The 24,755-nt window shown below is 32.6% G+C and overlaps 7 protein-coding genes and 1 pseudogene across 14 annotated transcripts; 4 read left to right on the top strand and 4 right to left on the bottom strand.

Moving 5' to 3' along the window:
• Positions 1–341: 341 nt before the first annotated feature.
• Marcal1 (SWI/SNF-related matrix-associated actin-dependent regulator of chromatin subfamily A-like protein 1) lies at positions 342–3,572 on the bottom strand. The gene is made up of 12 exons (XM_076693214.1): positions 3,429–3,572; positions 2,902–3,321; positions 2,716–2,831; positions 2,537–2,646; positions 2,331–2,465; positions 2,080–2,257; positions 1,851–2,014; positions 1,623–1,787; positions 1,406–1,567; positions 1,226–1,333; positions 986–1,160; positions 342–916 (listed from the first exon to the last, which is right to left on the bottom strand). Exons 2-12 carry the CDS (start codon positions 3,317–3,319, stop codon positions 503–505), a joined length of 2,145 nt encoding a protein of 714 aa, XP_076549329.1. The 5' UTR covers positions 3,320–3,321; positions 3,429–3,572; the 3' UTR covers positions 342–502.
• A 72-nt stretch (positions 3,573–3,644) lies between these two features.
• On the top strand, positions 3,645–5,962 carry LOC117608107 (serine/threonine-protein phosphatase 2A activator). The gene is made up of 9 exons (XM_034332708.2): positions 3,645–3,728; positions 4,136–4,192; positions 4,263–4,348; positions 4,421–4,624; positions 4,683–4,900; positions 4,969–5,093; positions 5,162–5,262; positions 5,332–5,439; positions 5,506–5,962. The coding sequence occupies exons 2-9, from the start codon at positions 4,150–4,152 to the stop codon at positions 5,641–5,643; spliced, it is 1,023 nt and encodes a 340-aa protein (XP_034188599.1). The 5' UTR covers positions 3,645–3,728; positions 4,136–4,149; the 3' UTR covers positions 5,644–5,962.
• Positions 5,963–6,010: 48 nt separating this feature from the next.
• On the top strand, positions 6,011–7,447 carry LOC117608106 (protein 60A pseudogene; annotated as a pseudogene).
• On the bottom strand, positions 6,777–9,252 carry Amacr (Alpha-methylacyl-CoA racemase). Of its 4 annotated transcripts, none has more exons than XM_076693245.1 (6): positions 8,910–9,252; positions 8,649–8,787; positions 8,432–8,575; positions 8,111–8,357; positions 7,655–8,052; positions 6,777–6,902 (listed from the first exon to the last, which is right to left on the bottom strand). In XM_076693245.1, exons 1-6 carry the CDS (start codon positions 9,015–9,017, stop codon positions 6,880–6,882), a joined length of 1,059 nt encoding a protein of 352 aa, XP_076549360.1. In that variant the 5' UTR covers positions 9,018–9,252; the 3' UTR covers positions 6,777–6,879. The 4 variants fall into 4 exon arrangements, with proteins under 4 accessions (XP_076549360.1, XP_076549362.1, XP_076549361.1 ...); XM_076693247.1 differs by lacking the exon at positions 6,777–6,902 and adding an exon at positions 7,056–7,195; XM_076693246.1 differs by lacking the exon at positions 6,777–6,902 and adding an exon at positions 7,488–7,522.
• A 64-nt stretch (positions 9,253–9,316) lies between these two features.
• On the top strand, positions 9,317–10,779 carry koko (cyclin Q). The gene is made up of 6 exons (XM_034332709.2): positions 9,317–9,474; positions 9,592–9,725; positions 9,794–9,891; positions 9,963–10,181; positions 10,253–10,483; positions 10,551–10,779. The coding sequence occupies exons 1-6, from the start codon at positions 9,437–9,439 to the stop codon at positions 10,644–10,646; spliced, it is 816 nt and encodes a 271-aa protein (XP_034188600.1). The 5' UTR covers positions 9,317–9,436; the 3' UTR covers positions 10,647–10,779.
• Positions 10,780–11,633: 854 nt separating this feature from the next.
• Positions 11,634–16,728, bottom strand: Snx3 (sorting nexin 3). 5 transcript variants are annotated; one of them, XR_013065230.1, is made up of 7 exons: positions 16,414–16,728; positions 15,620–15,715; positions 15,412–15,536; positions 15,177–15,327; positions 12,591–14,890; positions 12,173–12,335; positions 11,634–12,074 (listed from the first exon to the last, which is right to left on the bottom strand). XR_013065230.1 is itself a non-coding variant. In XM_034332604.2 (4 exons), the coding sequence occupies exons 1-4, from the start codon at positions 16,576–16,578 to the stop codon at positions 15,222–15,224; spliced, it is 492 nt and encodes a 163-aa protein (XP_034188495.1). In that variant the 5' UTR covers positions 16,579–16,728; the 3' UTR covers positions 14,956–15,221. The 5 variants fall into 5 exon arrangements, 1 of the variants encoding a protein (XP_034188495.1); XR_013065229.1 differs by having other exon boundaries at positions 12,169–14,890; XR_013065228.1 differs by having other exon boundaries at positions 12,173–14,890.
• On the top strand, positions 11,868–13,766 carry LOC117608068 (uncharacterized). The gene is made up of 4 exons (XM_034332603.2): positions 11,868–12,065; positions 12,180–12,362; positions 12,433–13,552; positions 13,627–13,766. Exons 1-4 carry the CDS (start codon positions 11,868–11,870, stop codon positions 13,707–13,709), a joined length of 1,584 nt encoding a protein of 527 aa, XP_034188494.1. The 3' UTR covers positions 13,710–13,766.
• A 483-nt stretch (positions 16,729–17,211) lies between the features above and the next one.
• On the bottom strand, positions 17,212–24,323 carry Nmdar1 (glutamate ionotropic receptor NMDA type subunit 1). The gene is made up of 17 exons (XM_034332577.2): positions 23,657–24,323; positions 23,247–23,424; positions 22,705–22,956; positions 22,325–22,519; positions 22,145–22,245; positions 21,902–22,075; positions 21,220–21,333; positions 20,793–20,940; positions 20,523–20,736; positions 20,327–20,461; positions 20,055–20,212; positions 19,391–19,625; positions 19,046–19,194; positions 18,758–18,915; positions 18,514–18,686; positions 18,206–18,459; positions 17,212–17,655 (listed from the first exon to the last, which is right to left on the bottom strand). Exons 2-17 carry the CDS (start codon positions 23,409–23,411, stop codon positions 17,413–17,415), a joined length of 2,868 nt encoding a protein of 955 aa, XP_034188468.1. The 5' UTR covers positions 23,412–23,424; positions 23,657–24,323; the 3' UTR covers positions 17,212–17,412.
• Between the last annotated feature and the right edge of the window lie 432 nt (positions 24,324–24,755).

Raw genomic sequence — 24,755 nt, 5'->3', positions numbered from 1 at the left:
TTGTTATGATCTGATTGTGAAAAATGGATGTATAACATATATATATACATAATTCACACTTTTCCTTTTTTCGGGGATATAGGAAAGGGACGAGTACTAAAATAATTGTAAACAAAACTGACTAGTGACTAGGGCCTAGGCCTAGTCCCTAGTTGCGCCACCACATAGATACGTCCCTGCAAAACTCGCGCATGCGCAGGAAAATCCATCCCCATATACCATCTCTGCCACGCGCTTGCGCAGACGAAGCATGCTTGAATTTTAATTTTTCAAAACTGAACTAAACAAAAATTTGTATGTCTCATATTTTCATCCAAGTATGAATAAAAAATTATTCAAATAAGTTATTGAAATGTTTCCTTTTTTATTCTACTACTTGGCTACTTTATTAGTAGCTATTGTAACATACAAAATATTGTTTAAAAAATAAATGTTTTATTTATCAAATATTCATTCATATACTCCTCACAATGTTAACAACCTATCACACAAAAATAATGCTTTATTCTATATTATCCCAATTACTGAAGTCAAAGTCCTCTTCATTGAACTCCAGTAATTCTTTAAAGTCTTGCGATGCTATAGAAGAACAACTTTCTAGTGTCTGTTGGACTGTATTTTCGTTGTTTTCATTTTCATTATTTTGTACTATCTCGTCATCAATTGAGAAATCGAACTGACTACTGTCCATAAAAGAATCTAACGTTTTTTGTTTTGTACTTAATGTTTGTTTTGTTACATCAATGTCTTTAAGAGAAAAATCTTGGTCAAGTCCAACTTCGTTTAACACATTCATCTTTTTTTGAATTAATGGCCATAAATAATCATCTGCAGTATGTTTGGCAACCAAATACTGAATCACAACATTCTCATTCTGACCAATTCTATGTACTCTGTCCTCTGCTTGACATAAAACCTGCAACAAAATATACAATGAACACAACTATAAATAATTATTATTTTCCAAAATACGAGTAATATATACTCCGGGATTCCAAAACAGCTCTGCAAAAACCACGAGTTGTGCAGCTGTTAAAGTAATGCCTGTGTTAGCGGCTGTAATTGATAAAATTGCAGCCAAGTAATCATCACAGCTTTGAAACTTATCAACTTGATATTTTCTACGTTCAGGATTTGTTTTCCCATCGATTCTAATATATCTGCAATAAAGTTGAACATAAATAAACAGTACATCTTTGGTCGTTACTGTTAAAAATATAATTACTTTATGTCCATGGACTCGGCAACTTCTGAGATAGCATCTAAAACATTTTGGTGATGAGCAAATATAATACACTTCTGTTTGCTTTTCAACAGCTTGCCAATATAATCACTAAAAAATTATACCGTTTTAAAAAAAAAATATTATTTGCAAATATGATGTTTTAATAGAGAAACAGTATACCAAATAGCTTTTTGCTTAGCATAACTACATTCGTTATAATACTGTAACAGAGTATTATGCCTTTCTACCCCTCTTAAAGTTTTCCGTTCCAATTTTGCGGATATTTCTTTCATTTCTTTGGTAGAGTTCTTTATTAAGTTTGGATCTAATACAATCACTTCCCTACAATTTGAAGACTATAAAAAACGTTTACATTAAAAATAACATGATTTCTTACCTCTTTTTTGTTGGTAATTCACGTAATACTTCACTTTTTAATCTTCGAATTACGCATGTGTGTTTTAATAATAGTTGCAATTCTTGCATATATGATGACCCTGTAAAATCCCAACCGAATCCTTTCTTTTCTCCCGCACAGTACCGAATTCCGTATTCCTGATAACTATGTAAGAATCAATTTCTTAGTTATTATGTAATATTACACTTAATTATTGGTTTACAATACCTCATGAAATTTGGCATTATAAGATTTATCTGAGAATATAGCTCTATAGGTCGTGATAAAGCCGGTGTTCCGGAAAGTAAAATAACATTGCATGCTTGTGAAACTACACGTTGTGCAGCCTTAAATCTAGCAGTCTTAACACTTTTTAAAGCGTGAGATTCGTCCTGTATACAAATTCAAAAATTCAAAACTTCTGCATAATATGAATGTGCAATCTTATAATATGTACCAAAATGACGAAGCCAAATGTTTGCCGTTCAAATGCGTTCACAGCTCGTACTAAGAGATCATAAGTTGTAATAACAATTTTGCTGTTGCTCATAAAATCTTTCATACTTGAAAATTGATGAACATACTGGGCAGGAACAGATGGTAAAAACCTATATATTGCATCTGCCCATTGATATCTAAATTTCAAAAATTGTCTTTAATGTACGTGATTATAATAAAATGTATTTTATTTTAAACAGTGATAGTAACCTGACTGAAGATGGTACAACAATAAGAAGAGGCCAATTCCTTTTAAAGTAATGGGCAATTCCCAGTGCTTGAATGGTTTTCCCTAAACCCATATCATCAGCAATCATACAACGACCGTTTTTAGAAATCCCATAGCTAAAAAAAGAAACATATCTTAAGTTTTGCAATAATGAAATAAAAATATTAAGTAATTAATAAAATTCTACCATATTCCTTTACGTTGAAAGGGCATCAAACTTGCCAATAATTGAGGATCAATTCTTGATAAGTCAATATTCTCATCAGTACTCTCTGAACTGGTATATTTTTTGAATAACTAAAATAAAAATAGTTTACAATACGAAAGTTAATTAGTAGTAACATTTAAATGTAATTTAAATTTTACCTCAATAACTAATTTTGGCAATCCTACTATTTGTACATCAGATTTGAAATTAATCACTTTCTCCATTAGTGTTTCATAATCTTTCAAATGAAAATTCCAAGTTTTGGCTTTCATATCTGAAAAAGATAACAAGTTATATTTATTTAATGTTAAATTAAAAACATAACAAGTATTTTGATATATTACCATATGATCTGCTTGGAACTGTTTTTAAAGTCTCTATAAGTGGAGGAAAATATGACGATGTTTCTAAAGTAAATCTGTCATCGCTTATCATGTAACATTTTCCTGTGATACGTGACTTTTGACCAAAGAATTTCTTTGTCGACATTGGATTGAAACGTTCCTTTTGTTTATTAAATTTTGGAGTATTCGAATGATACCCAAATTTTGATTTGACTTCAGCATCCTTCGCTTCATAATGTTCAAAAGGTTTAACTGTATTCATTGACTTATTTTGATCGAACATAGCATGGTTATTAGCAGGAGAAATACTGTTTCTGCTGACACTAGAGTTAAATGAAGTATTCTTTACTTGAGCTTGTTTTTTACGTTGTAAAGCCAATAAACGTTTTTGTTCTATTTCTTCTTGAGAGTAATTCATAGCTGTAATTTAATCAAAAATTCCATTTGTAAATGTAAATAGAATAGCAACATAAATATAATTATTTTTAGATACCCACGGTAGAATAAAAAATTTAATTTTTACAAACCTGATGCGTATTTTTCATAAATAAAATAGTGCACATTTGATGTTATATTAAGAATACTAATTAATACTGATTATATTTCGTTGCCCATTCTTTTTCTTTCATAATTTAAGTCAATTTACGTTAAATAATAACAGTAATACTTAGTTTGTATGTACAAAATCCATAAACAAGTGCGACATCGTACACACGCAGTCTGATGCACACGACGTTATCACTCTAATACATACAAAAATACACACGTATTAGTATTTAATATCTAGGGAAAAGTATTTTACGATACTAAACCCTACCTATCACCAGGTATATTTACTTATACTTCAGTAACATTTGATTATTAATAAAAACGTGGTTTATTTGTTAAATTAGAAAAATGACATATGCGCAACCTCCACAATTTAATCGCAGTTTTTACGATTGAAAATTTCTAATTTTTGTATTTAAGTTTCTATCGTTACTAAGTTTTTTCGTAACTTTCATAACAAGAATTAATTATTAAAGAGCATTTTTAATTATTACACTGTTTGATTTTTATAATTTGAATAGTTATGACATTTTAATGGTTTTGTGGATTTTTTGAATAATTCAATCTCCAGTAATAGATGTAGTTCAAATGTTTTGTAACATTGTCCTTGTACGTTATATTATTTAAGCACACCCTCTTATTTTCTTAAAAACAATCTAAATTATTTATATTTCACAAATAATAGCCAAAATATATACCATGTCAACGTCGAATGAACCTGCTAGGAAAGGACCAGTATCACGTACGTATAACACGTAAATTATAAAAATATTTAATTATGATGATAAAATAATTATTTTGGAATATTTCAGCTGAAAATCATGAATTTGTTGTTCCACAAAAGTTCGTTAAAACACCGCATGATATGGCAGTCTGGGGAAAATCAGAAGCATATTTTGTAAGTATTATATTAATTACAATACTTGATACTCTTAGTATTTACAAAATTGTAACAGAAGTACTTTTGTAGGAATACCTAGGATTTATATTAGCTTTAAACCAGGCAGTTCAAGGAAAAGCTTTAAATGTTGAATGCCAGCCAAGTCCTATAATAGATAATATTATCCAAATGCTTAACGAGTTTGATGCATGGATAACACAGATACCTCCAACTGAACAACCTCAGCGATTTGGTAACAAGTCGTTTAGAATATGGCATGAAAGACTGCAACAGGTAAATATTTCTTGTTTCTATAAATGCCTCTAAAGTTTATTAATCTAATATATTTCAGAATGGAGTGGAAGAATTGCAAAAAGTATTACCACAGAAATTGTATAGAGCTGTTCCAGAGATAGTTGAATATTTATATGAAGGTTTTGGTAATCCAACCCGTATAGATTATGGTACAGGACATGAAATGGCATTTCTGATGTTTCTATGCTGTATGTTTAAAATTGGTGCTTTCAAACAGGAGGATAAAGTTGCTGTAGTTGTAAAAATATTTAATAGGTAGTATATTTTTCATTTAATATAAATAGCATTTTATTTGTAAACTGAAGTAAATTTTCTTTCTGTAGATACCTCGAATTAGTTCGCCGATTACAGTTAACTTATAGAATGGAACCAGCAGGTAGTCATGGTGTCTGGAGTTTGGATGACTACCAGTTTGTTCCTTTCATATGGGGAAGTGCTCAGTTGATTGGTATTTTTATATTTCTATTCACATTGTGGTAATTACAAAACAAAATATAAAAACAATAAATGTTTCAGGACATTCTCGTATAGAACCTCGCCATTTTGTTGATCAGGATATCGTTGATGCATTCAGCAAACAATATATGTTTCTTGGTTGCATTCAGTTCATTTCAAAGGTTTATATGAATACATACATATATTCATATAAGTACAGTGTTGTTTTTAATGTAATAATATTGTTTTAGGTGAAGACAGGTCCATTTGCTGAACATTCTAATCAGTTATGGAATGTCAGTGCAGTGTCTTCATGGTCCAAGGTGAACAGTGGTCTCATTAAAATGTACAAAGCTGAGGTACAAACTAATATTAAACCTATTCTAATAACGTGCTATATAATAATTTAAATATTCATACATTAGGTTTTAGCAAAATTTCCTGTCATTCAGCATGTCCTGTTTGGTTCTCTATTACCGATTAAGCAAGCTTTTGCATCACCCGTTGGAAAAGGACCTCGTAAAGATGATTCCGAACAACCATCACCACCGACTCCTCAGTAACGATACCTCACGAATGAGCTTTACATTTGTTAATGTAGATTGTAATTCAGTATTTATAATAAAATTGTACACTGCGATTGTATGCTATTAGATTTTAAATTATGTTTTTTTGCAAATAACAAATAAGTTGCAACTTATAGACAATATAGAAAGCAATGAAAAATTATTGTAAACAAAATTGTGAACTATACGCGGCATGCATCATAGAAATCATTTCAGTATAAACAATGATCTATACTTCATTTGTATACAAACATATATATATATATATATACACATATATATATACACCGACAGAAGCCTTCTCACACGGAACTAAACATATTTCATCAACAAATATTTTGTGACTTAATAATAATCAAATAAAATGAAAACAAATTATTGTGTTAAAGAAAACAAAATGTATAAAATATATGTTATAGGAATAATATTATTTCTAGTAATAATACTTTACGCGAATTCTGAAAAATCAAGTGGATTTTATATCGACGATGGGTTCAATCAGACAATTTTACATGAAATTTTTAGTTACGAACAGAAACGAGAAATGAAGAGAAAATTGTTAAATATCCTGGAATTACCTGAGAAACCAAAGAGAATTACACGTAGAGCTTTGCTAATAAAGAGATCAGCACCTAAATTCTTATTGAACATTTACAAAAATGTATTATCTAACGATAAAGACGCGTCAATTCAAAAAGAATTTAATTTAAGTGGTCATGATATTAATATCATTGATCAGAGTGACTTTATAATGACATTTGGTGCTCACAATCCATACTCAGGTAATGCATCTAAAACGAATCGTGGTAAAAGAATTTGGTTTGATGTATCAGAAGTACCACAAGATGAATACATTATTGCGGCCGAGCTAAGATTATATCAAAGTTTAGATAAAAATATTGAATTTAATGAAACTTATACAGTGGCAGTATACAGAGTGGCAAAAACGGAAAATGGAGGACGAATTAAACATTACATTAACTCGACTAATACTGTAACTGGAAAAGAAAATTGGATAACTTTAAATATCAATGATGCTCTTGAACATTGGATCAAATATCCAAAGGAAAATCGAGGGCTATTTTTAGCGGTACATCGTGTTAATGATACGAGTCATATTATAAGACCAGATGACATAGGAATTATGGGTGTTCTAGGAATTCCAGATAAGCAGCCGTTTATGGTAGGATTTTTCAGAAGTACCGGTAAACGTAGTAAACGTGAGACACTTCTTCAGCAGAAAATTGATATTAGACCTGAAAAACAATATTCTAATAGTAGAAAAGTTCTAAATCCTTATATTACCTCTATAACAAAAAAGAAAAGAGACCATGTATGTAACATTAAAACCTTATATGTAAGTTTCAATGATCTTCAATGGCAGGATTGGATTATAGCTCCAGAAGGATATAATGCCTACTACTGCAGTGGAGAGTGCAATTTTCCACTGAACATACATATGAATGCAACTAATCATGCTATTGTTCAAACTCTAATACATCTGATGAAGCCAACTGAGGTACCAAAGCCATGTTGTGCACCTACAAAACTATCACCAATATCAGTACTTTATTTTCTTGATGACAGTAATGTTGTATTAAAGAAATACAAAAATATGGTCATTAATAGTTGTGGGTGTCATTGAGAAATTGTTAAACTAGTATTTTTTGATTTTTAAATTTTAACTATTAACTTTTTAAAAGAGACAAGAATCTATAAAATTTTCTTACAAAGTAAAAGTAAAAAGAAATAGACATTATTCTTAAAAATATGTATTCATATTACATCTGTATTAAAATATTTTAACAACAATAACGTATATGTATAAAAATCTTTTTTAATAATATTATAGTATTTTAATAAAAATTTAAAAACACTGTAACAGAAGTATTATATGATTAAAGCATAGAACGTTTTGTCCCTTGATTAATAATTCCAGCTGATATTAAAGTTCTGATTTCTTCTGGCTTAAAATTTAATTCTGTAAGTATTTCTGTTGTATGCTCACCTGGCTCAGGATTACCTTGGTGTCCTTTCGACACCCCGGCAGTACGAGATAAACGAGGAGCAGGATTTGGAATCACTGTATCTTCTTGGTCAGATGTAAATGTATTTCTTTCTTTATTATGTGCATGAGATGTAACATTTTCTATATTCAAAACAGGTGTTACACAAGCATCTGTGCCATCAAATATAGCACACCATTCAGCTTGAGTTTTCTGTTTGAATATTTTCTCGAGTATTTCACGATTTTCATCGAATTTATCAAACTGTGGCATTTCATTCGCTGAAAGGCCAAGTTTTTCCAAAAATATTTGATAAAACTGTGGTTCAAGCGCTCCAACAGACATATACTGTTTATCTTTTGTTTCATAAGTATCATAGAAATGTGACCCACTATCTAATCTATTGAAAATGATAAAAATTTAGTAATAATAATATTATCTTATTATAAAATGCTTACATATTTTTGCCACGTGCTTTCCCCCATAATCCTGGCATCTTTTGGGATCTGAAAAGCCAACTCCCTAAGTACGCTGTTCCATCTACCATTGATGCATCAACCACCTGACCGATGTTACTTTTAGTACGTTCAAACAATGCCAAGAGTATTCCAAAGGCACACATTAATCCACCACCACCAAAGTCAGCAGCCAAATTAATTGGAGGTGTTGGCTTCTGATCAGACCGACCCATCAAAGATAATAAACCTACGTAGAATAAAAAATTAACATTTCAGAAAAAATTGCATAGTTTTATTAGAAATACTACAAGTTGGTATTACCAGACAGTGCTAGATAATTTATATCATGTCCAGCCATGTTAGCGTAAGGTCCTTTATGACCAAATCCACTTAATCTAGCATATATCAATCTCTTATTTGTTTTTGTGAGTTCTTCTGGTCCTAGTTTCATTTTCTCCATCACACCTGGATTGTTACAAATCCTTTAACTTATATAATTTCAGACTACAAATTTTCATAAGTAGTATGAAATACAGACCAGCTCTATATGGATCTATAAGTACATCACTTTGATTGCTTAGTTTCTTAAATATACTGATACCTTTTGGGCTTTTTAGATTTAAGGCAATTGATCTCTTTCCATTACCAAGAGAATCGATACTATGAAACGTGTTAATCTGTAAATGTAAATGACAATTAGAATTGTTTAACATCACTTTTAACTTGAGCTTAACAATAATTGTATAACTGTAAGTTTAATATTCACTGAAACAAATAAGTAAATACATTTTAATTATACCTTGTCAACTTTAATCACCGATGCACCAAATTCAGCCAATATCATTCCACAAAAGGGGCCTGGTGCAAGACCAGCTAATTCTAACACTTTTACTCCTTTTAAAGGCATATTCTTTACAAGTAACAGTAGAATATGTTGTATGTTTTAAGAAATAACATAAAATGAATCTACATTTTTCCAACGTGACTTGCATGTTATTTACATACTTAAATACATATTTTTAAAAAAACCTGATTTTACATACGGTACATAATTAAAATATTAGAATCATCGCATACATTTTTGTAGCAATTTGTAGGCGATGCGTCTATAAACACAATCAAACACAATAACACAACAATAAGTAATCCTAGAAATCTTTTCGAAACGTAGTTATTTTAAAGTTAGTATTAAAATCTCTAGAAAATGTGTTAGGTATGTTGGTAATACCGACGCTGTGGCGTGCAGAAAACAAATATTGTCGTTGTAACCTATGATAAATTAAGATTCATTGTTTATAGGACAAATTCCATTAGAAAATTGTTAAAATGAATCCAACGGAACCCACTAGTACGGAAACGCTAAGGTAACTTAAAAGTATATACAAATTGTATGAAATAATATTTCGATGTATTCGTACAGTAATATGCCGGTCCACGGTTTACAAAACTTTCTTTTTCACAATTATATTACATATTTACAGTTCCAAAATGAAAGATGTTATTGATGTATTAGCTATGCAGCGAGAAAAAAGAAATACTTTACAAAAAAGTATTATGCTTGATTATACTAAAAGTAGTGACAGTTTTACAGTTTCAAGATTCATATTTGAATGTGGTAAGCATCTTAAATCTCAATGGAGTTACCTTTGTCATAACTAGTACTAACTATATGTGTAATTATAGGTTTAAAACTAGAAGCACACCCATTGACTATTGCTACAGCTGCAACTTTATATCACAGGTTTATAAAAGAGGCTGCACCAGGGGGTTATGATAACTATGTAAATAATTTGTTAATTAATGATTAATATTTATAGTCCACAATGTTTAATAATTGTTTTTTATCCTCTAGCTCATTGCTGCAACTTGCCTTTACTTAGCTGGAAAAGTGAAAGATGATAATTTGAAAATAAGAGATGTAATGAATGTATCTTATAGCACATTACATAGAGGATCTCAACCATTAGAATTAGGAGATCAGTATTGGAGTATGAGAGATGCAATTGTGCAAGCAGAACTTTTAATTATGCGTATGCTGAAATTTCAAGTAACTCCTGTACATCCACATAAAGTAAATATTTAAATACTTTTCATTTGAGTAACACAATAAATGTATTAAATACCGAAATATTATTATTTCAGTACATGTTACATTACCTAAGATCTTTGCAAGCATGGTTTGGGGAAGAGGAATGGTCTAAATATCCTGTTGCAAAAACCAGTATGGCACTTTTGCAAGATTTTCATCATTCTCCAGCTATACTTGATTATCCACCGAATTTAATAGCAATTGCCTGTATTAATTTGTCATTACAAATTTATGGCGTTGTGGTACCATTAATGGATGAATGTGATCAACAACCCTGGTTCAATGTAAGAGCAACATTTATACAAATTATGAATTTTTGAAAATCTAAAACGTAATTGTGATTGTTCATAGGTTTTCTGCAAAGAATTAACAAGAGATAAACTTTGGGAAATAATGGAGAAAGTTATGGCAGCATATGATGAAGAACCAGAAACTAGAGATAATTAAAGCACTGTAAAGTAATTTTTAATGTATAAAAATATTTCAACTCACTGTATATTTACACAGGTTTGGCATTTTTCTCAAAAATAATGATATTGAAAGAGTACAAAAATAAATCAGAATAATTTTAATTTCTTGTTTCATATTTTTTTAAACCATGTATATTCATTTTAAATAAATACTATAATAAACACACAAAACAGTATTGAAACTAATTTTTCTAATTACATGATTTACCAGAGTATGTATTTTCAGTAAAGCGGAATTTACCATTATAATAAATGAAATTCATACAAATTTCTATTTTCAACAATCATTAAACAATCTCTTTTTTATAAAATTCCTTTTAAAATCAATTAACATGTTTGACAAACTTGCGGTTTAAAAAGACTGCCTAAAATTAAAATTTTTTTAATTCGATCCTAGCGCCACCTATACAAAAATGGTTCAAACTATTCAACAAGTTACCGACTAAGATTCTAAAAGAAGAATGTTAGTCGGTAACTTGTTGAGTAGTTTGAGCCCCTTTTGTATAGATGGCGCTAGAGTCGAATTAAAAAATTTTTAATTTTAGGCGGTCTTTTTAAAATGCAAGTATGTCAAGCAAATAATTATTTTAATAATTCTTTGGTCTTGTGTTGATTCTAATTGATTTCTAAAAAGAAGAAAGGATTAGAAAGGAGTCGAAACTGTGTCTTTACGGTTGTGAGTGCGAGATGTGCTAAAAGAAACTGGTAAAAGAGGCACGATTGTTATACTAACTGTGTTCTCTGCAAAGAGAAGATCTTATATTTACTCCAAAAAGGTGTTATACCTTCTTGTCTACTCTTTTTTCTCTACGTACAGACCTATCTTCACCTAGGGGTGTCTGGAACCCCAAAACTCGTCGAGAATAAAAATATGTCCAGTCTTTTTGTATCTGTAGTTACTGCCAGTAGTTTGAAGCAGTTTGAAGTTCGAACATGTATGAAGTCAGTCACTATTAAATCAGTATTAATATAAACATATATAATCGGCGTTTATTACTATTTCTCCTCGACTGCAGGAAATTATTTCTTGTACATACAAAATATTAATGCACATTGTAATATTCATTACATTTATGTTATAAAATAATAAGTATACGTTCAGAATAACGTCGAACATGACATTACTGCGTAGTGAATATTTGCGGGATTCTTATACGAGAAATTTAAAATAGTTTAATCAAGTTTTAATGATACATCAATGGAGCAAATGGATATATCCTCACCGTATACAATGAAACAAGAACGAGAGGAATATGATATTGGAAATTCTGACGATGATAACATTAGTCTTGAAGACATCAACAATCTCCTTTCAATATCATTACCTTCTCTTTCAGCCAACAAGTTTCAAATACCCAATGATCAAAATGACGAATTTCTTCGGCTAACTACTACGGCACGTACCCTGTACACAATAGGATAATTATTACATATCGAATACATTCAGTTAATTCAAAATATTATTTCTTTTAATTCAAAACTTTGTATAATCAAATTACTTGCATTTCAGGTCCGTGCTGTGTATTTTTCATATCTTCACAAATGTTTACTCACCAATTACATTCTTTGTTATAAAGATAAGAATGAAGATATTCCATGCGATCAATTGAAAAAATGTGCAAACCAAATGGAACTACTTGCACTTCGATCATCCTTAGAAGCAACTCTATATAGACAGAATATGTTAAAACTGGTAAGTCTGTTTATTAAAATAATTATACATCTAACAATTTGATTAATAATTGAAGTTAAGACATTTTTAGATTTCAGATGTAAAATCACACACATCAGAGAAAAAGACGTACAAGAAATTAATAATATTTTTAGAAACTCCACCTACTAAAGTGGATGTTGCAATTCAAACAACTAACTCATGGTTGGAGTTAGAAAAACTTGATAATATTCAGAGTGTTTGCATTACCTCTAACTGCGAAGAACAAACGCCACCAAATAATGAAGAAAATGATATTAAGGATGAGAGTGAAAATTTAGACGTATCTTCTCAAGTAACCATTTGCAATGACACTGCTTCACCTACTGTAAATTCCACTTGTTTTCATGACACAGAACCTAGTAACGATACAGATGATGAAGTCAATAATAAAATGATATTTGATGAAGAAACAATGAAGGAGGATAACAATAGTTTCAGTTACATGCAAGAGAATTCTGATGCTCAAATGATAAATCAAACCAGTGTTCAAAATGATGATGAAAATTCACAAGATTCACTTTTGCAACACATGGAAGACATGTTTTGTGACAGTGATGATAGTAGCGATCTCATGACACTAATTGAGAAACATTCAGGTGTTAGTAGAGCAGCTATGAGTAAAGAAATTAGTTGCCTTCTTCCACAGAATCACTCTAGTAGCATACCTGAAAGTAATGGCAATGTAAAGAGTAATCCAAAAAAGAGCAATAATGTAAAGCAACCAGACATAAGTAAAGGAAAATATAGTTTTAGTTACTATAAAGAGATGAAAGCTAGAGAATCAAATAAATCACTACCGCAGGAAAGTGAAACTAAAGAAAGTAAACAGAAACGTAGAATAAACAGTATTTGGTTTGTCGAACGCGTCTATCAGGTATCAAAGTTAAAGGCAAAAATGACAGAATTGTCTCTGAAAAATTATAGAAGACATGGACGCGTGAAAGAAAAATTCATTGAACTATTTGGAGAATCTGATGACGAGGAAATGATGCCAGATTCACCAATCTGTATCGAAGAACATTTAACTGCTTGCAAAGAAAGAATAGCACCATGGATTGTAAAGCATCTAATGCCATTCTACAAAAAGAGAAGAATCAAAGATAGACAACTTTTTAAAATAGTTGCCAAGCATATAGCTGATATGCTCATAATTGAAAATACATTTCCTGGTTAGTGTCTATTAAAATACTTCATAAGAAGAAATAAAACTGTATCTAATACATTTTATGCTTTTCTTTTTCAGAGCAAGACTGTGTGAGCAAATACATAGAGGCATACTTCAAAAATAAAAAATTCATTAAAACTAAACAAGATGTATACTTATAAACAAAAAGAAGTTTGCAGTATTAGCATTGCACTTGTTTCTATATTACGAGTTTGAAATTGAATATTAGATGATCACAAATATGTATTTTATTTCAAAGAAGAAAGATACAATAAAGGAATATGTTCAGTATCAATTACTCAGAGATGTGTATATAAGAAAAATGTAGCACAAGCAAGAAAGGATGAGTTATTTATAGAAGTTTTTCAAAGAATAATGTGAAACCTCCACGTGGAAGTTACTCAAGATGGTGTATTTTGAATCAGCAACACTGCTTCTTTGTTTATTAAGTTCCTTACACATCTTTTAATTAAAGTAGAAACTCTTTTATACTATTTAAATATTGAAGCTTTAAATGTAGTATGTAAGTTACAGTCTCAATTTTTCTTATGTGTCTTATTATTTATACTGATGTACAATACTTCCGTTCATATATTGATGTAAATGTGCACGCAGGCGCGCGCACGCAAATATGTACATTAGAATGAAATCTGCAATATAATCTACAACTTAAATGAAAAACTGTAAAATAGTTTAATTCTATGCCCTGTACATAGTCCCTTCAATAGCTGTTATACGTTCAAAATGTGTTAAATTGAACGTAAATTGAAAAACTGTAAAAACATAAGGTACATTAATTTTTCAGTATAGCACTGATATTATTTCTTATAGAAGTGTAACGAGGAGATTCAAAACGTCGTGGTTATATATATATATTATCATTATTAAACAAAGATATGAGTTGAAAAAATCTTAGATTTTTAACATTTCTTTATGTAAAGAATATCAAATTATAAACAATTTTTAAAAGATTTCACCTCCACTTATAAATCAATTTATCTTATCCATTTAGCTTGTGATAGCACAGTTTACAAACTATGATTTATACACTACTTACAAACTGTCCAGTAGAAACCACTATATTAAAATATTAAATTTTTCTGTATATTTTTTAATGTTAAAATATTTCTGTAATATATATATATATATAAAAAGTTGTGACGTGTACAGAGAAAATTACCGGAGTTATTTAAAAAAAGTAAAATTATTTAGTATTTTTTCTACTGAACAATTTGTAAATGAATAACTTTTATTTTGATATTTTATTTTTAAGCCATACTGTGAAATTGATGAATTTCATGTGCTTAATTAAATTGCTGTATATCAGTTTACTTTTCAATTTCTGAAAATAATAAATGTCAAATTATGAATCTTGCACAGAATACCAATATTACCGTTAGAAAAAAATAAAATGAAAAGATTTTATTGATGTTTTTTCAATGATAATGATAGGTACAAGATCCTTCTGAATATTTGATCATGTGTTTGAAACACAAGAACTTCCAAAAACAAATATTCTAATTTAACATCACAGCACGAGAAGCTCGATAAATATTGCATAAACACAGAAGGATCTTAACAAATTTTGGCATAAATTTTTTCAAATAATCGAGAATAATTTCACATACTGAAGGTGGGAAGGAAAATATACTTGCAATAAGTCTTATTATAACTTATGTATTACGTATTTTTCCAGGTACGTAGTTCTTGTTTATTACAGGTTCTTGCAGAAACATATGTAAACATCGTTCATTCTGTGCTAATGGATGTCCTGCTATTCTGAAACACCGTACACAATTTTCTCTTATTTTACATGAATGTTAACAAATTACTTGATATTACAAATTTTGTTCTTATACTTACTTATTAACAAAAGCTTCTAAACCTTTCCTTCGATCTTCAATAAAATCTTCTTCAAAAATACCATCATCTCCTCTAAAAGGCATTTGACGCTTCCAAGCTTTCCCTGGTAGAGGAGGCACTACAATCTGTATGTTTGTACAAACAATTTTACTGTTAAACAAGGTATATCAACTTTCATTAACATTACTATAAACAATTCTAAACTAACCTTACTATCTCTTTCTAATTCATTTCTCAGCCACTCAAAGTCACTGTATCTTCTTCTTACTGTGGAATCTTTTACTTTAAAAACTGGAAGATTTGTCTGAAAAAAGAGGGTTTAACTTTTTTTATTGTACATTCTTAAAATTCGATACAAGAGTAACTTGACCTACAGATTATAAAAATACAAAATGCAATAATTATATTAATAGTTAAAACATGTTAATCGAATGATAATGAATTTGGTGCTATTTCTAAAATTTTAAGAGGTGATTCACATATATTAATTTAAGGTCTATAAATGGCTCCAACAGCATACATATTTTTTGTATCTACACACTTTTATCATTAAAAGTAAGATAGCAGACACAGCCCATGATATGCTTGATTAATGTCTATAACAAAATTATTACTGTTACCTTCGCCTTTATTATAATTAGTGATTATTTCATTGAATGACATGTCTGATACAAAAGAATGTGTTAATATAAATATCTAAAACTTACTTTAGCAAATTTAGCAATTGTATATATTTACTATCTGCAACATCAAACTTTTTCTATGAGAAAGGTTACAAACTACAGGAAAGTGAAATAAACAAGCCATAAAATTTATAAATGAATATAAACGGATAAAACTACCGATGTAAAAATTTAACGAAGTTTGTCTGTTTTGATAAAAATACATCATCTTTTATACTTCATTAAAGCGTTAGAAGAGAACCTGGCAGATAACTGTAGGAATGAAAACATTTGTGGATTTGCAAAAGCGAGTTACATATTTAAAGTAACTATTACTTACCCTCATGCGAACTTCATAATCAGTGTATCGTTTCTTGCCGATACCGTGTGTGACTGGATTAATCACGTCAATTTCGAGAAAATTTGCAGGTGCTGCGTAAGCGTCATCCAGGGTTTGTTTCTTAACATTTAAACGGCGTGTTGCGTCTACCGTTGTATCCGCCATACCTTTTAACTATAAATTAATTAAATTACTTACAAACCACCTAGAAAACAAATTTGATACAGTCGTCAACGAATGTTCATCAAATGACAGCGGTGAGAAACTTGACACAATTCGTTCTCATGTGTTACGTCTGTGGTCATGGTACACTGAAATGAAGATAGATAGGAAACTCGCACACAATCTAACCTATTCAACTACCCGTTTCTCAACATTAAATTATTAATTATAAGTTAATAACAAATGAAATTGAATGAAATTCTGTAACTGTCCCCGTATAATGTTATTAATAAGTAGGGATTACATTAAATAAAATGAATGCATTCAATTGAAATAACAGGTTAATGCAGCGCAGGTTAATCAGCTAGAAATTACCCGTTGACTCTAGACACTGTATGTTTCATGTAATAAATGATGCTATTTAAAAATATTTAAAAATTGATTGTATATCAATACTCGAGTTATTCATAACACGTAATTAGTGGTATGACTATTCACAGGCTAAAATAAAATAAACGTAACGCCTCAAAGAGGAATTATAATTATGATTAAAATGAAAACAAATTAATATATGTATACAATACGTAACTGATACGTATTGTATGATAATTATGAATTATTATTATTTATTTATATAGATTGAGATATATTTGTCCCAGCAGGAATGCCAGAAGCACTACTGTAAAATCATTAGAGTAGAACTTCTTTTATTGTATAAAACAAATCTTATAATCTATAACATAGTTATAAGTGTCTCATAACAAAGTTTTTTCTTTCCAATAATAATACAACATTTTGATAGTAGGAAGTACGATCAATCGTTAGGAATAAATCTATTCACACAATGAGGTGTGAAACATCTGCAGTGTAAGCGGCCGGTGATAATCTGATATCATCCGAGCGAGGAATGGGTCGTTGACGAATGTCACTGTCCCCTGGCCATGCACGACCCGGACTTCGCGGAGCCACATTCGATCTAGCTACTGTATCGACCGCTAGACTCACTGTTGTGGGATCATTAAGGCCGTTGCTTTGAATTCGTCGTTGGGCGGCTATTGATGCTCGCAAAGTTTTCCGTTTCTGCATATAAAAATAAGTAAATTAGAACAGTTCATATTGAGAACAAATTAGAATTATTGTTTTACTCTGACTAACACTATCAAAGATTTAGATGTTACATTACAATGTATGAATTGCATTATTTGCATTTCTAACGACTGCTCTAATTCATTTGCTGTAACATGGTAAATGTAAAAAAATGCAATGATGATTCAAAGCTTATTTCAAATGTAAACAAGCAAATTTGATAAAATACAAAATGCTGCAATTCTGATGCAAGATACGAAGGACATAATTCTTGTCGTATTTCGCATCGACCTGTACAAAGCGCGCAAACTCTAATTTTACGGCGATTAAATGTTATCGCTAAAGCTGGCAAAGCGTGGAAGTCTGTGCTTTTGTCTGGTCTATGCGTGTGTTTGGTTGATCATGTTCTTTTTATTGTATCGTTACGAGGTCTGTTAGAATTCCCTGCGCTGCTCCTCTTTTCTCCTGGCTGCTTGCGGTTTACTGATAAACACAGAATTCTGACGAGAGAGCAATAAAATATTGGAGAAACAAGAAGTATTACCTCTATAGCTCCTCTCCATTTATCTGCAGCGTGTCTTGCCAGTTCCATCTTCTTTTGTTTACGAATCTGATGCTTCTTATACGCCACCTCGATAATGATTAGCCCGATACCACCGATGATCCCGACTCCCACAACTATGAACACTCCAGCCATGTTTTTCAAACCTAAGGTGTTCGGAGTGTTCTCAAGTTGTTCGCATTGTTGTCTGTTGTCAAGGAAGATCCAGTGGTCGTCTAGGCTTTCCATGAAACCGCCTGTAAATTTATATTTTCCGTATACCATGAAATTTAATAGCGCATTGTACTTACTTTCATGGAAGTCTAAAATGGCGATGGTCACCGCATCCGCCCACAAAGAGCCTTTCTGTAAACCAATACCATAACCAGAACGTCCAAATAATTCTCCAGCAGTTACCAATTCACAGTCTTGCGCAGCTTCGAATTCTAACCGGGAACTGTCCCAAATGAAGGCCATAAGTTTCCTGCAAACCCATCGTTCTTTACCTAATTCATTTTTCAATTGTACAAACTTTATTCAATGGTTGTTGCTAACCCAATTTTAATATCTCTGATTGCTTCCTCGGCAGTGTCATAATTGTTAGCTTCCATTGTACGATACATGTTTGATAATTCCACCTGTCGTCGGAAGTACATGTCCACGGCGGAACCCTTCACCGTGGCACACGTAAGGTTTTCCATGGTGTTTCTAAGCTACAAACATATACATACATAATATGCTCATCTTTAATTATTAATTAATTATTTAGGCGTGTGTAAGTTGCGGGGCCGGTCACAGGTGACCTCCATGCACGATGAAGTAATACATTTTCCTTATTCTTACTCGTGCATCGTTGATGCCAGTCAATTTAGTCTTTGGCCTCTCCAACACCAAGAATGCAGCCAGGTTGGCAGTATAAGATGCAACGATGATCATGGCGAATCCTGCCCAGACCATGCCCAACACGCGAGCAGAGAAACTTCGCGGAGTACCTATTACACAATTTTCATATTTATATATCGCTAAAAAAGGTCTCCCTTATCGACAACTCTATGATTATAAAGATATTTATACACAGTTCAGTTTCTGTCCGTTATTAATTGATTTAATCACGCTTGGCCTGATAAAAGAATACTAAGGGTCCATTATAAATATATTCCTAAAAGGTTCAATGTTAAATCAACGGACCTTCTCCTATTCCGCTGTTGAGCAGAACTCCCCAAGCGAACCAGACGGCGCTAGACAAGTTCAGGGCATCCTCTTCGGTACCGTCAGTGTTAGCTAGCTTGAACCTCCCGAAAGGCGAGAACCGGTCGAGGAGGTACAGAACTAGAGCCACTACGTGCACCGACACCATCACCAATATCCACAGGGTGTTGCTGAACGGTTGTAAAAACGACACCAACGTCGAGGATCTTGATGGCTGAAAATTCAGACTTTCTTTCATTAACACGTATTGGAGCGTATTAAAGCTCTAATTTCTAAGAATAGTAATAATTAATTTTCAAAGTTCAAATTTCAAGCTTTCTATTTGCCATTTCACATTATTTCTACCATAGCAATATTACTTAAAATAATGTTTTTCTATTGTTTTCATTTAATTATTTAGGCGTGTGTAAGTTGCGGGGCCGGTCACCGGTGACCCCATGACGTTCAACGTGTTAATCTTTCTCTTATTGCACGTGTCCATTTCCATCGTGCCAGTCAACATGTTAATCCTGACAACGTGTATCTAATTACAGAGAGATTACTCAGCTGATTGGATTAGAGCTTAAACCTTTTATTGAATCTAAACTGCCTGTATTAGTTGAACCGAGCCATTGATAAACTCTTACAGGATAGAAAAATGTACCTTCTTTTCTAGAATAGTGATGCCCTGATACTTGAAGGGTTTGCTGAATTCTATGAATTCAGCGCGTTCAGGGTTGATCGTCAAAGGGGCAACGATCATGTCTGCTCTTTCGTTCACCAGCTCTCCGATCAGGCCTGTCCATTCTTTCTTTCCTCCAACTGTAACACCACTTAATTCATAATAAATTCTTTCCTCTCTTATTTAAGTACATCTTTTTCACCGAAACGAGGTCTTACATCTACGATTGTTCTACCATCGTTTACATCTCGCACCTGAACTGTTCTTGATCACATAGCTGCCGAACTGTCCATCGGGCGACAGAGCCAAACTGTAGGTGAAATTAATGGTCTTCGACAGTTGTTTCAACAGGTCCATGCAATATCCTTTACAACAGTATATTTTTGTACCTATAAAATTGACAGTGATAAAAAAGATACACATTGTTACAACTGATTATTAAATATTTACTTTGATAATCGGTGGAATTGAAATGAGGACACAGTATCTCTTCTGGTAGGCATAATTCACCGTCTGCTATTTCCCGGATGTAAACAAACGGCTTCTCTTCAATAGTGAGCACTTTTAAGTGCGTGGGAATCATGAAACCCTCCGGTTTGCTTGGTACTCGACCGGGCCAAGTTATGTTTGTCTCGTTAATGCTTAACTTCATCTTGGTACCATTCTGTAAATGTATGCAAGTTAGACAATGAAATAGCATCATATTATCTATTCACTTACAGACGGACAAAAGTACTGTCCTACAGAGACGTGTTCACCGTCCTCTTTGATATTGATGATATCGTATTCAGCATAAATCCTGTCTCCATTGTCATCAAAAGCTACTCTGCCGGTAGCACCATCCACCAACACTTCTTCCCGGATGAAACTAATCAACGAAAGGGATAATTAAATAAAGTTTACTTAACACTTTGACTGCCATTTCAATAGGAATCAATCTTTCATATTATTAGGAATTCTTTGATTTACCTAATTACAGATACTCGTATTAGATACTTGAAAATATGGACAAAAATATAATGAAATATTTTAAAGATAATATACATAGGATTTGTGAAGATAAAAGTAATACTTAATGAAATTTTCAATGGCTTTAGCGTGGCAGTCAAAGTGTTGAATTATAATCTAAGGTGAAGGTAAATCATACTCGAATAGATTTTTCCCGGTTTCCCATATGGAACCTGAGTCACCACAGTTCTTAGGCGCCTCTGTGATCTCCTTTGTCTTGTTCATCTTCCGTAAAGCGGATACGAGTACTATCCTGAAATATATAGCTCGTTAGACCGCAGGTACTTGGTAAGAAGTTTAATGAAACATTTGTCAATTCTTTAGATTTAATGAATACTTGAGATCTTTGAAACCTTTAACCTTTTCTATCATTACTTGTTACTTGGCAAAATTTATATTATCTCATATTTAATTATCTGAAAAGTTAACTCGTTGCTTTAGAATCTTAGCTTTACATAATAAATGATCAAGTTAATTAATTAATTTAAATTTGAATATAAGATTCTATCTTATCTATAGCAACGATATTCGGTACATTTAAAGCACAGTATGTTGGTGAACAGAACAGAGAATATCCACTGACAGATAGTAGGATCTACTAAAGGGTATGCAGAGTGATCCAGTGATCTGAAATCAAGATGTGCATGTTACTGTATATAGTGCATGCGACAGTATAACATCTACATCATAGGAAGATAGTGTTGTTCTTTTGTTAGAATTGTCTGAGTCTTCTCATGCGTAGAATTCCTTGGTTTTGCTTCAGCTATAGATGTGTAACATACATGCGTGGGATGTCTATGTACGATTAGAAAGGAACTGACAGGCTATCCATGATGTGAGCCTTCTCTTTCTCAGCGTTAATTAATTTCAAGCCGAGAAGACCTTCCGGTGCATTCGGCGCATCTAAGGCTTGCTCGGTCACGATCCAAACGTATCCTGCACCGGTCATGTTTAATTCTGCAGCATCTTGGAAGATCACGCTCGCGTCAGTCTTCCTATATGGATTAATAAACAAATGAGACTCGAATAAAATTAAACTCTGACATAATTGTACTGAGACTTACGAAGCGTATAAAAGGCAAACCCTAGCTTGGGCGCCTTTCATATCCATCAGTTGATGGCTGAAACTTTCTAGGCCGGGTTCGAATTCAATAACAGATTCTACCTGAAAAATAGATAAAAAATCTATTATTAATAAGTATAAAATCTTTTATTAGTTATTATTTAAGATTCAAAGCTACCACCTGAACCTTGATCTCCACGTCATCCTCTAAATTCTGAGAAGTAGTCTGAAAACGTCCAAGTAGAGCACGACCATCGGTATCAGAACTATGAATGAAAATCACTTTCATGTAATTGAAGTGTTTCAATAGTTCAACCCATACATCTGCCTGGTGCGAGTACGGTGGTACAGTCCTCAGAAAGGAAACATGAATGTTCTGTAAAAGGACAGTGTCTTGGTTAGTCTCTAATATGTATATAGATAGAGTATATTATATAGATATTCAACGTAATAATACCGGTGGTGTGATCTTATTAAGGTAATCTTATTTGCAGATGAGCTTATTTATTTTTGTATCAATATGAAATTTTTAAATATTTAAAATATTTTTCTTCAACTCACTTTGTCTGAAAAGGCTGAGTCTCTGGAAGATATACCTATAACAGGTATATGATAAAATCCACTGGTATAAGAAACAGCGGCTGGCGACAAGTCTCCCGTAAGAGGATGAGACACCACCACCGCGTACACCTGTTCCGCTATCAAATTCGTGCACACCCTCAAAGCTGTTCTAATTGGGTTCGAGTCCATTTCGATGACAGTGTGTTTATAAGTCACACCTCTGTTCACATATTTGGAGTTCAAGTTCAGATTCTGAAAAAGTAATTGGACATTGGAATTAGCAATGAGTAATGAATCAATAAATAGCCTTACCCTATACGTACTTCAAGGAACGTTTAAATGAATTCTAATAATTGGATTTCACTTTGTATTCGTACTTAACATCCTTAAACCATACTGAATTAATTAAAATAAAAACCGAGGGAGTTTTTATTGAATTGAGATATATTTTAAAGAATTTGCGAAGTGATACCGAAGCGAATGAAATGAATGTTATTGAAAAGTATTATCGTAATGATTCTTTGCTAATTATTGTTACTTACGCTTAATGTTTCACGGAAATAATCTATGCTCTCGTTGTTGGAGAAAACTCCACCGATCCTAAACAAGGTGGGATTGTTGAATTGGCTCTCGGTGAGTCCATTGTACACCTGCTCGTTCAGGACAATCAGCACGAGGAATAATGCGACTCGATCGTGTTCCCTCATTATGGATTTCGATCTACGGTGTAAAGTTGATTTTCAAGAGCGTTCGTTTAACATTGGAAAAATAACAAACTGTACGATGATAAAATACGATAATTAAGAGAGCAAGAATTTTTGAAATTCTACTTGAAATATTTACATAAGTGGGTGAACAAATGGTACTTATGAAAGGATAATAAAAATACAATTGAAATTATATTCTTATTTTGAAAAATCGTTCGTGTATGAAAAATTTGTTTGAAACGTACCGATCGGTGAACAGTCACTGAACGTTCACGTAGTTTTGTAATATGTATAAATTACTCGACGAGGGCTCATTTGAGATCGTTCACGCCCTTATCTTTCGGTGCTTCATAAACGGAGCCAGCGTTAACGTCGACCGCGAAGGTGGATCTGAGAGACAGAAGTCAGAGATTCATTGATCCGTTCGGATGCTGCGCACAGACTCCGTCCCCACTATTACAATTTTAGGGTGTTTTCGTGATTTTTTCGACCAATATAAAATTCGTCCATATCCCTTTTCACTTCGATCCTTCGTTTACATAATTCCAATCGAACAAATCGATCAGTTGAAAATACCTTGAAAAGTATTCAAAGTACCTTCTACAGGAAGGTACACGCAATACATCTATAAACTACCGACTGAAATTAACAATTCAAGTTCCAATTTAACTATTCTCTACAGGAATGATTAATCCATCCCCCAAGGACCTTCCGAAAGATCGTCCCAATTAATGGACACGCTCTTTGCATAATCCGATCTAATTGTCCTGCGACCGGGTTTAAGATTCTCCAGTCTGGCGAGGACACGCGATCCTCGCGTAGGATCATCCGTAATGCAGGGATTAGGGGGTGTACCCGATTAAAAAGTGGAGGTCGAGGTGAAAAAAATAAAAAAAAAAAAAAGTGGGTCGACCGCAGGACAATAAACCGTATAGGCATTGTTTCGAAGCCACGTGGTGGTGACTACCACGGGATGCCAGTGCGTCAGTTGTGGTTCTCCTATCGATCCTGTAAGTTTCCATTTGGTGGCGACCTCCTCTGCGTGCGCACCCTTCTCATCTCAGTTATTTACCAAGCACCCTACGATCGAGTCGGGAGAACCTTGGGGAACGTGTAAATGGTGAGAGGGAAGTCGATCGGCAGGTAACGAGAAATTCCGAAGGGGGTGGCCAGGTCGAGGGTGTTAGAAGGTTTTTGCCGCAAGGTATCCAGGGTATAGGCGGGGGTCGAACCGTTAACGCGGTTGTGGTAAGGTCTTAGCTAGGCGGATAGACATCGTCGGATAAGAGCCGAGTGTATCATCTTCAAGGAGGAATAGAAGAAACAAGGAGGCGGGCGAGACCG

This window comes from Osmia lignaria, chromosome 3 (genome assembly GCF_051020975.1).
Source record: "Osmia lignaria lignaria isolate PbOS001 chromosome 3, iyOsmLign1, whole genome shotgun sequence".
Classification (NCBI taxonomy): domain Eukaryota; kingdom Metazoa; phylum Arthropoda; class Insecta; order Hymenoptera; family Megachilidae; genus Osmia; species Osmia lignaria.
This window is presented reverse-complemented; position numbering and strand designations above follow the sequence as displayed.